The sequence below is a fragment of the Neolamprologus brichardi genome, chromosome 3 (assembly GCF_056152115.1).
Source record: "Neolamprologus brichardi isolate AB-2024 chromosome 3, ASM5615211v1, whole genome shotgun sequence".
NCBI lineage: Eukaryota > Metazoa > Chordata > Actinopteri > Cichliformes > Cichlidae > Neolamprologus > Neolamprologus brichardi.
The window spans coordinates 60760345-60772500 of NC_142106.1; the positions used below are offsets into that span (position 1 = coordinate 60760345).

The 12156-nt window shown below is 41.8% G+C and overlaps 1 protein-coding gene across 8 annotated transcripts in view; it reads right to left on the reverse strand.

Annotated features, from left to right (window-relative positions):
- Window positions 1-12156, reverse strand: part of LOC102777248 (NLR family CARD domain-containing protein 3-like) — a 1099208-nt gene that overhangs the window by 329471 nt on the left and 757581 nt on the right. The window contains exons 14-15 of one of the 8 annotated variants that reach the window (XM_087837885.1): window positions 8450-8877; window positions 7498-7671 (exon numbers count right to left, since the gene is read on the reverse strand). The exons of 4 other annotated variants lie outside the window; for them this stretch is intronic. In XM_087837885.1, coding sequence (XP_087694011.1) covers window positions 7498-7671; window positions 8450-8877 — 602 coding nt within the window. Of the gene's footprint in view, window positions 1-1437; window positions 1466-7497; window positions 7672-8449; window positions 8878-10395; window positions 10598-12156 lie in introns of all 8 variants that reach the window. 3 more of the 8 variants (XM_087837886.1, XM_087837898.1, XM_087837903.1) reach the window with 3 other exon arrangements.

The window sequence follows — 12156 nt, forward strand, 5'->3', positions numbered from 1 at the left end:
TGCGCAGATGTGTACACCCTTTCTCACAGTAACTTCTGTGAGCAACACAAGCCCATGGATAACACACCCCTGGTAGATTCACAAACACAGAAAGTGGCCTTTACAAGTTAAATCGGTACGGCTAAAGGTCACGCAACCTCAGATGTTGCTGTCATCTTTCTGCTCCTGTAAAAAGAAACACATAAATTCATCCACCCTTTTGTCCTGTCTAAGTGGAGGTTAACTTTGAGTCGTGGTCAAGTCTTGTCAGCTTTTACCAGTCAGTCAGTTTGTTTTTATTTCCATTCATTCATTCATCCATTCTTTCTTTCTTTGCTGATAGTGGAAACTATCGCCGCATTTGATTTCCACCCTCAGCAAAATGACGTCATTTCAAAAAGAAAAAGAAGAACTTTAGGTCGGATTACCTCGCTGAATCCTTTTTAGGCAGGGACTCTCATTTTCTAATCGTCCCAAATAAGTGGCTTTCTCCAAAGCCCATTTTAATGTGGAGAAACTCACTTGCAACAATTTTCTCAACGACGTGTAGCGCTTTTAATTCCCGACGTGCAGATCTGCTTAAAGAAAAGAAATTCACAAACAAAATCAGTGCACTGTTCAAAATAAAAATAAAATAAAAATAAAAGATAAAACTGAAAAACAAAAGTAAATAAAAATACAGAAGCCCGGTCTTGGGAGTTGTCACAGAATATTCTTTCTCTTATAGGTGAGAAAACACCAAATCTAAAACTTGGTGCCATGGTAAAACTTTCCCCATACTTCAGAAACAAAAACAAAACAAAACAAAAACAAAAAATCTGCTAGTTTCACTCATTTAAACTCTGGCTGCAGGATTCTGTTCATCCCTGCTATCATCTTCCCCAAAATAATACTAATTCAGTCGTCTATGTATCAGTTCTCAACCCACTCAATAAACCAGACAGGATGATAGTAACAGTATTGCCTACTTAAAATTGTGTTTGATCCTAATGAGCTTCATTACGTGTGTGTGTGTGTGTGTTAGTCGGGTTAATACATTTTCTATTTCTATTTATCCTTTTATGTACCTTCCCCCTTTTTTCTGAAACAAAAACTCTGTTCACTCCAAACTTTGTTTCAGAAACATCTAAATGAAAAACTCTGTCATAGTCAGGCACAGCTAAACCCCAAATGCTTGCAGGTTACCATCGGCAACCACACTGAGTGTTGTTAACCCCTTCTAAAAATACCCTCTTTGGATGTGTGCCACTTTGTGTATGATTTTGTGTTATCTCTAGTGCATATCATGTGCATGTGTGGTGTCACCTTTCCATTTTTTCTAACAGTACTCTTGCATACCTCAGTCCTTGTCTTCCTCCCCCTTTTTTGGTGGTCTGGACACTGTGTCAATCCTCCACTTCCAGGCAGTCGTTTGTCTCCCCGGATTCCTTAACCCAATTTGATTCCCCAAACTAAAACAGCAGCCTCAGTTCTCTTCTGCTCCTTTCTCTCCGTTCTTCTCTCCCATTTTTCTGTCCAATGGCAGTCAGTTCTCTTCAGCTTTGTCCCGTGTATCTCTTTGTCCCACTGTCTCTTTCATTGCCATCTCGCTCCAAACATGGCAAATGTCAAACTCAGACAGTCTTCTCAAAGGTCCTTCACACACAGTGAGGTTGCAGCTTGCTGGAAACGCATCTCCATCCATCCAATCTAGATGGTGGATCTTCTTTTTCTGATGCCGTTTGCCCACAGTGCTGCTGGACCTCTCTGCTCAGAACTCTGGTATTGTCTCTTGGACTTCTGTCCACTGTTGATGTTCATGCTCGTGCTTCTGGAACTGCACTCGGTGTCTTCAGGGAGAGATTAGCTTCCTTGGAGCTTGCTTGTTCAGGATGAGGACGGGAATCTGCAAAACAATTCAGCCAAAAATTCTGGCTGGGTGTTTCTATTTTTTTTTTATTTTTCTAATGATTTTAACCTATAATTTTCTTCCGACTGCTGCCCATGGAGAATTGATCCAGGTCCGTTCCCCACCTGTAAACGACAGACTGAGAGACTTTCATTATTCAGTGTGACTCCAGATGTTTTAATCACTCCTAAAGCAACACATCTCTATTTATTTTGTTTTGAACTCTACTGACTTTAAACCCCAAAAAATGAAATTTTTATTTGATCTTAACCGCAAACACAAAAAATCTTCTTGATGTTGTTATTAATTCTTTTCATCCACAACACTCCAAATTATGTTTTCTTTTGTGTCCAGCAGGGGAAGAAGGTGACCTGTAGTGTCACTGCTTCCCCCAGTTGGAGACAGTTTCCCACTCACACTTCCACACTTTTTACTTTCTTTGTTTTCATCATTTTCTTTCTCTTTTTTTTTTTTTTTTTTTTTTTTTTTTACCTCATTGTTTTACACCCACACATTAACCTGTTAACTCACTCCTCCAACCTCATTTTCCTTTCACCCCAACAGCTCTCATACAGTCCGCAATCAAATTCTCCATTCATCCTTGAATACTTGGTCAGCTTTAAATGTCACTGTTAATTTTATCAATTTATTTATCATTACTTTAACGCTAATCCACTTTTAATTTGCTTTATTTACTTTAGTTCATTTTCTCCTATTTGATCACTACGACTTCTTGACTATTATTATTTCACAGAAAATCAACTAATCTACTTTGTCTCCCTATTTGTCATCAAAGAATTCACTCACACACTCACAGGCTGGTCACTCGCCCCCACCTTTTCTTTCTCTCTCACACACACGCACATTTTACTCTTCGTTCGTTCCACCTGTGAACCCGCCCCTCGAGGCTGGCTCACACACACTTTATGCTTCTTGCAGTCCCATACAAACTTTCTGCGAAACACTTCTGCTGATTCAGGACAACGCCCTAATCAGAACAAAGAGCGGGTGCCGTCCGCTCTTATACACCTTAACCTAACTAGGACAATTAGGCTCACGATCTTCAGATCGCGCCACATTTGCCTCACGAATCATTCAAACTGCGCCACGGACTGGATACCGCAGTTTCTCTTCCCCATAAAAAATAAAACCAAATTAAACCCCCCAATTGACTTCACAGTTTGCAACAATTCGCGACACGGCCTCCTGCCGCAATTTCTGCACACCACAACCACACACTTTTAGACACAAATTATTTTTGTTACTTTAATTGACTCCCGTACTTCAGACGAGACGCCGACTCTAACGGCGCTTTCACACACACTACACCGTCCTCCTTCTGCATCAGGCACTGTTCAACTCAGCTCGGAATCTAACCGGCGAAAGCAACCGATCCTGCTTTTATGCATACTTCAGACTGTGACAGGGACCTCTCCCCGACTTAGTTATTTAAGGAGCCACGAATCCCCAGGTCACCACCCTGGATCTCCTGCCCTCACAGGTCCTAGCCCCGCGTCCGAGACTAGGTGGGGTAACCAAACCCGTGACACACGCAGCCCTCAGCTGGCGACGAGGCCTTAAACCCCGCTTTCTAACTAATAGTAACACACGTTTCCTGCTTTAACGCACGGAGGACGGATCACACACCGCCACTTTTTTCCTGATAACTAAAGACGGATCACACACCGCCACGGATGAAACACCGATTCTATTAATTACTAACTAAGACGGCTCACACACCGTTTCTTTAACATACTGAGTGATTTTACACTGAGATACGTTCAACTTAGCGAACAGACAATTTAGGCTTTAAACAATATGCACGGTTCGAAAATAAACAGGTCGTGCTTACCTTTTAATCATGTGAGCTAGCTCTCTGTTCGCCTCGTTTCACGATCTCAGCTCTGCCAATTCATCCTCTCTGGGCCTCGAGCGAATCCCAGGGTTTCGGCACCAAAACTGTTACGAAATCAGTTTTACCCCTGTTCTTTTATTCGTCGAAACTTCCAGAGACGGCACCGGAACTCAGTAGTCATTTTCACAAAACTTTTATTTATCTTTATTCATCTTCATTTAAGCATGCACTTCTAGAAGGGAAGACGAGGCCGGTGTGTCCCTCTGCAAAATCTTCACCCCTTTGTTAGTTACAGCCAGCTTTATAGAGGTGTCCCCATCATAAAACCCCCCTACGGTGTGCTGCAAACTCTGTGTCTATGTGAGTGCTCGTGTGTGACTGTGTACGCATACCTGTATGTATGTGTGTGCACGTAAGTGAGTGTGCGTGACAGTTAAAACACTGTGGGTGTAGGTGACTCCCTAGAGGTCATAAAAAAACCATTTCCCTTCCAGACCACAGTTATCCAGGTCAAATGTTGAGACCCCCACCCAAACATTCTCTGGGGAATTTCCTCTTAGGATTAACTCCTCTCTGTTTTACTTTCACAGTTCAACTGGGGAGGGTCTCCTATACTCTGCTCCTAAATTCAGGACACCATCAGGCCTTTATTACATTGAGGGCAGTGTCAATGTCTCTACAATAATTCTAGATTCTATGTTAACACATTTCTAAACTCTAAATCAGCTAAACATTTCTACACGTGACATAAGGAGCGCTCTGATTGGTTGGGATTGACAAACTATGGTGCTGTTTGCTACCTTCGCTTTGCAGAGGCAAGAAAATCTCTTAGATAGGGATGAGACACTCCACAGTGACGTTTCCACACTTTGGAGCTTCTGAAGTGCAGATGTTTGGAAATGCTGCTCCAACGTGTGGTTCAAACACTCAGATCACGTGACCTCAGCTGCCACAGGTGGCATACCTGCTGCTTCCATGTTAGCATGTTAGCTTCAACAGGTGGTCAGTGTGAGAGCAGAAGATGATATCAGTGACATCCAAACAAGGAAGGAAGAGACTGTTGAAGGTAGCGAGCTGTGACTGCTGTGAACAGTGTTCTCACACTATTTTCTCCCTGTGTCAACATACATGAGGCTGTTTCAGCTGCAACACACCACAAACACCTTTATACAACTAAATATACTGAGAGCACACTGCTGTGGTTGCTGTGGTAACCATTCATATATCCAGATGTTTGTGGCCGAGTCTGCTTCCTCATCCTTGGGAAAAACCCTCAAAGTTTGATGCGTTTTTGACTTGAAGCTTTTTGTGATTTGGTTTTATTTGTTGTTCTACACACTGTGAAACAAAGCTAGAAGCCCCTGTGGTACAGTGGGGGACTCAAACCCAGGACCTAACCTGCTCCAACAACAGTCAGAAGGATTTTGTTAAGTCTCATTTTGTGTTCATTAGGAAAACATCAATAATGAAGAGCACATGTTTATAGAGGCACATTCAGACCAATGACAAAAGTCCATTCACACTGACCTCCACCTTTTTAAATGTGAGTAAACACATCATGGTTCTGGTGCTGATGTGGTATCAGGGACAGGTGATGATTTTGAACTCAGTCTGAGGTTTGATTACATTGAACCTGCACTGCTTTCTCCTGTTTATGACACATTTATACCCAAAGTCTCAGCTGGATAACAAAGAACGAGGAAAAACACATTTGTTGAGAGAATTGTTAACAAATGTGGTGAGAGTGGTGAAATAGTTACAGACAGAACTATGATTTATTTATTTAAATGCATTCAAGGACATTTTTTTACTCACGTTATGTCTCTTCCACGATGTTATTTTTCTCTCCTACAACGTACGTTACAATTACATTAGCATGAGCATCCAGGAGCAGTGGGTGGATGGCAGCATTATCATGAAGGATCAGTGTGAGAATACATCATCATCCACAAAGAAAATCAGTCTGAGTGTCTGACGCTCTTGTTAGAAATACGCAGTCGCAGCTTGTGGGTGCAGTTAGCTGGTTTGCTAGTTAGCTGCTCTGCTAGTTAGCTGGGAGCTAACTCACTCGAACATTTGATGCTAAACTGTCTAAACTGTGTGAGCAGCATTCATTGCTGCTCTGTGTTACTCTCCAGCCTCTCTTTAACTTAGTCCTCTCAGTTTTTTCCTCCTTACAAACTAGAAAACCTTCTTTTTCAGCTTCTCCTCCACACCCGAGCTGTGGCTAAGGTGCTACCAGCACGCAGGCTCGGTGTGTCCAAATTCATGGGCTGCATCCTCCTGAGGACACATTTGTAGACCGATAATGTCACAGCGACGCACCGAAGGCTGTCCATATTCCTCCGAATGCAGCCGACAAATGCGTCCTCCTTTTCCCCGAATTTGAAGGATGGGTCGGGTGTGTCCTTCGTGGCCCACCATATCCCAGAATTCATAGCGCGGCCCAGCCAAACTCCAGTTTCTGGTAATGGCGACCGCTACTAAGTTTTAAAATTACTCTTATTAATCTTCCTGGGTCACAAAATAAACTTTTAACATATTTTCAGGCGAGAATGTGGGTGTGTAAACTTCAAATATTTGCTCGGTTTATCAAGATATAGCATATTTGCAAAAGTGCTTCGACGTTTTCGGAGACGTCTGTTACCCACCAACTCGATAGCTAGTCGAGAGCTCGAGGGTCACTGAAGCCGCCGAGAACGGCGCAACTCCCGGCAATTCATTTTCAGATCACCGCGGAGTTTCGCTACTCAGGTTAAAAGTAATATTAGTAACATATGACTGAATCTATATCTCACTTAAAGCTTTCTGTAAATGAAAGAATCAGTGAAAATGAGGCACTTCAGCTGATTTTAAACAAAAACTCTGACCATAACCTGATCCAGACCAGGTTATTGGTTCAGCATCAGCAACCTCGGTGATGTAGCCAGGTAGAAACAGAGCTAGACAGAGACAGACAAACATTTATGCTCACAATCACACATCTCCAGTTAACCTTGCATGCATGTTTTTGGACTGTGGGAGGAAGCAGAGAACCTGAAGACAACCCACACAGGCAACACTATCACTCTTATTTAAAGAATTATAATCTAATTAGATGATAAAGTAATAAATTATTTGGTATTTTAATGAAAATACATTTTAGCAATAGTTTATAGGTCAACAATTATAGTTAAAAAAAGTGACAAATCAAACAGCTAATAAAACCTTCTACAGCAGAAACTAATGTAGACAATGTCGCGGGAGGAAGTAAAAGTAAAAACCAGAGACGATAACTACCAAAATAAAACAGGAAGTGAATAACATTCAAGCTCACTTTGAGCTCAACAGTCAAATTCTGTTTTGTATTAATCTATTGTTTTGAATTTTTGTTTACATTTTATGTTTAAGTGAGACAATGAGTCATATCACTATGACCAAATATATATTTCATCTTTTCAGTCAGAAATAATCAATTGATCATATTTTTATTACTAAATGTTTCTGAAAATCAAATTCTGATATCTGAACAAACAGCTCTGTAAAAACCTTCAGAATACAGGAATCGAACTAGAAGGTTTGGTGGATGAAGCACTGCTAAAATAAAGATTTTGGACTCAGAGGAGCAGATGGGACATTTCATTGCAAATGAAAGACAGAAAGTGAACAAATATCACTAAAAAACCCCAGACACTAATTTCTACATTAAGACTTTTTTAAAAATCAATTTACTGTTTATGCAGTAATAGAAATCAGGTTTAACGTGATCATCAATGGAAAACTTTTAAATCCTGACCTGAGAGTTTCCATTTTACAGTGTGGACTCTTCAGTCCTTCAGACAGAAGCTTCACTCCTGAATCCTGCAGGTCAGAGTTACTCAGGTCCAGCTGTCTCAGACTAGAGGACTGGGAGCTGAGAGCTGAGGACAGAGCTTCATAGCCTCTCTCTGAGAGCTTACAGTGACTCAGTCTGAAAAATGACAGATAAACATTAAACAAACACTGTTGTTAAGTTGCAATGAGGGTGCACTAAAGAGTTATTAGATTTAGCATTTAATCCTGTTCTTTTACTGAGAGTCAACAAATGGATGATGCTGACATTTGTTAACTGACAATGGTCAATCAATTCTGGTATTCTATTGCAAATGCCAATTGGGCTCCATGTGCCGGGCAGTGCATTAGCACCAAAGTAGCTGACATATTGATCAATAACTCTCTGCTCATTAAATTATCATAAAACTATTACAGAAATTAAACTGACTTTTTTCCCATTTAATGGATTCTCCCAGTCTATATTTCTGACTTTCTACAATCCTACAGCTCTTCTCACATCTGAGATCTTCCAGTTAAAGGCTGTTACTGGTCCCACTAACTCATTTATTCAGACTCTAGTATTCAGAGTGGCCTTTAACTAGTTTTAGGCTGTATGATGTTCAGTGTTTGCTGTTTAATGTTTTTATCTTTTGTGTTTTTATTGCCTGTTTCTATTGTAAAGCACTTTGTGGTTTTTGAGCTGTGAAAGCTGCTGTATAAATAAATTTTACTTACAGGATGATTCTGGACATGATTTTGATAAAAGCTGAAACCCAGATATGTTTAAGACACTCTGACATTTACTGCTGCTATCAAACATTAACTATAATATACTGTATTTATCATGTAAATAAATATGTTTGAGGTTTTTAAGGGTCCATCTCAAATTACACTGTTTATGTTATAAATAAAAGCCTGATCACATGTTTACTCACAGAGCTTTGTTGGAGGCTTTGACCACTGGCAGCAGCCTCAGAAGAGCCTCCTCTGAAGCAGAGTATTTCTGCAGGTCAAACACATCCAGATCTTCTTCTGATGACAGTAAGATGAAGACCAGAGCTGACCACTGAGCAGGAGACAGTTTATCTGTGGAGAGATTTCCTGATCTCAGGGACTGTTGGATCTCCTCAACTAGAGAACGATCATTCAGTTCATTCAGACAGTGGAACAGATTGATGCTTTTCTCTGCAGACAGATTCTCACTGAGCTTCTTCTTGATATACTGGGCTGTTTCCTGATTGGTCTGTGAACTACTTCCTGTCTGTGTCAGCAGACCTCGTAGGAGACTCTGATTGGTCTGCACTGAAAGGCCCAGGAGGAAGCGGAGGAACAAGTCCAGGTGACCATTTGGACTCTCTAAGGCCTTGTTCACAGCACTCTGGTGGAGAGATTGTAGGTTTGGTTTGCTAATTAACAAAATCAAGATTCTTTGTTGTTGTTCCAGCAGATTTTTTCCAGAGTTGATGAAGGTCAGATGGACATGAAGAGCAGCCAGAAACTCCTGAACACTCAGATGGATGAAGCAGAACACCTTGTCCTGGTACAGTCCTCTCTCCTCTTTAAAGATCTGTGTGAACACTCCTGAGTACACTGAGGCTGCTCTGATATTCATCTTACACTGTTTCAGGTCTGATTCATAGAAGATCAGGTTTCCTTTCTGCAGCTGATCAAAAGCCAGTTTTCCCAGAGACTCCATCATCTTCCTGCTCTCTGGACTCCAGTGTGGATCTGTCTCAGCTCCTCCATCATACTTGACCTTCTTCACTTTGGCCTGAACCACCAGGAAGTGGATGTACATCTCAGTCAGGGTCTTGGGCAGCTGTCCTCCCTCTCTGGTTTCCAGCACATCCTCCAGAACTGTAGCAGTGATCCAGCAGAAGACTGGGATGTGGCACATGATGTGGAGGCTTCGTGATGTCTTGATGTGGGAGATGATCCTGCTGGCCTGCTTCTTATCTCTGAATCTCTTCCTGAAGTACTCCCCCTTCTGTGGGTCAGTGAACCCTCTGACCTCTGTCACCATGCCAACACACTCAGGAGGGATCTGATTGGCTGCTGCAGGTCGTGTGGTTATCCAGAGGCGAGCAGAGGGAAGCAGTTATCCCCTGATGAGGTTTATCAGCAGCACATCCACTGAGGTGGACTTTCTAGGGTCAGTTAGGATTGTAGTTTTGTGGAAGTCCAGAGGAAGTCGACACTCATCCAGACCATCAAAGATGAACACAACCTGGAAGTCTTCAAAGCTGCAGATTCCTGCTTCTTTGGTTTCAGTAAAGAAGTGATGAACAAGTCCCACCAAGCTGAACTTTTTCTTTTTCAGCACATTCAGCTCTCTGAAAGTGAATGGAAACATGAACTGGATGTCCTGGTTGGCTTTGTCTTCAGCCCAGTCCAGGCTGTATTTCTGTGTTAAGACTGTTTTCCCAATGCCAGCCACTCCCTTTGTCAGCACTGTTCTGATTGGTTCATCTCTTGCAGGTGAGGCTTTAAAGATGTCTTCTTGTCTGATTGTTGTTTCTGGTCTGTGTGGTTTCCTGGATGCTGTTTCAATCTGTCTGACCTCATGTTCATCATTGACCTCTGCAGTCCCTCCCTCTGTGATGTAGAGCTCTGTGTAGATCTGATTCAGAAGGGTTGGGTTTCCTGCTTTAGCGATGCCCTCAAACACACACTGGAACTTCTTCTTCAGAGCAGATTTAAGTTTACGATGACAAACTGCAGCTGGAAGTTCTGAATAATAATAATAAAAATACAACTTCAACAATCATATTTTACAAAATGCTGATGACAATTTCTGACCCACTGAGAAATAACTGAACACACTGGTGTCACAAGTCTCTCATTTATCCAGCAGCTTAAATCTTTAGATAAATCCTCTTACTGCTCTGCAGACGGTCAGCCAGCTTCTCCTGCTTCATCCTCCTCAGGAAGTCCACTGCGATCTTCACAAATGCCTCTCTGCTGCTCCTCTGCTCATCATCCTCCCTCTGAAACTCCAAGCACTGGGGCTTATTTGGATTCAGAGCCTTCTGGATCTTCTTCAGCTCGTTCTTCACAAAAGTGATGATGTTGTCCTCCAGCAGCTGGAACAGAATACTTTATGAATGAGCCACCACTCTGAACTTCAGTCTACACAACATCAAGAAGGTCCTGAGGAAATGTGAACGGTGGTTTGAGGGCGGAGTCAAGGAGGCCATTTATGTGAAAAGGGAAAGACCATCTCTGAATGGAGGAGGGGCCTAAGGGTACATCTGTCACCATCTTTAACAACAATTTAACAAACAACATGAGATTTTAACTGTAATGTAAAAATCCTGTGATTCACTGTTATTAAGCACAAACACATCTATGGACCCGTTTCCATTAGTTGCTGCTCAGATCGACTCACAACAGGTCGCCACGACTGGACTGGATCCACTGGTTTCCATTACAGTTGAGGACCACCTAATGTGGTTGTCTCAATATAGCCGAGTGTCAACTCACATCATTAGTAAGTGTTAATGCTCCTAATTTCCATCATATTTGTCATTTATTGCTCAAAGTTATTGTAGAAACAGTTATTCAGCTTCATTCTCACTGATCTCAACTACAAACTGTTTCGCTTTGGTTTCTGTTTAAAGCCTCGATGTTTAAAACGTTTCCCTGTGATCAATGTTTCCTCTAATGTTTCATGTGTCTGAACACACAAACTCCCTGAGCGTCCCTTGGACCACTGTGAGCAACAGCAGACGTGTGCACTGTGGTCACGCCAACGTCTAATCCATCCAAGTTACATGTTTATTAAAATAATCAAATTGACTATGTGCACGTTAGCATAAGCTACTTACGGTGTGGAAACTCCTGTGGGGAGCTTTGTTTGCGGTGTCCTATTCGCGCCTTGTTTACGGTCCAAAACAAGTTAAGCAAATGAATGAATCAAGCAGCGATTTACATTTCTATAGATGTCTTGGCCATTTACCCAATATATCATCGACATTTATTCAATATATCTGTAAATGATGTTCATCGACTTGTCGATATTTTTCCCCGCGCCTCAGAGCAAAAGAGAAAATGAATTCAAATGTTATATTTCTCAGCTGTCCCTCGTTTATCGCGGGTGTTATGTTCTAAAAATAACCAGCGATAGGTAAAATCAAGTAGCCAATTTTATTTTTTGACGGTGCAAAACGTTTCGTGGACATCGTGGACATACAGCACTGCACTTCAGAGTCACACTGCTAGCGATCAATGCAGCGATTCTGTACAGGAGAGACGTCACGGAGGAGATTGTCTGCAGCGATCAGGACACAATGTGACGTAAAAAAAAAAGCATGCAAACTTGCACTAAAAAATCTGCGAAACAGCCAGGTGAAAGGTGAACCGCTTTATAGCGAGGGACCGCTGTAAGTTTGAAGGTAAGTCACAACATACCCTTCGTACATACTAATGTATAGAAACCGTTACCAGCAATCATTAATTTTTTGTGTGGCTTTGTTCACGGTTTGTTAACATGCTGTGTAGGTGTGTACTTGACTAGCTGATCTCGACATAACGGGAAACATCTGGTTTGACTATTGTTCACCTGTAGTTTGAATGCTGAACATTTGCCTGTTTGAATCATGAGACCAGTCACTATACAGAGATGTGTTTCTGAATGTGGACG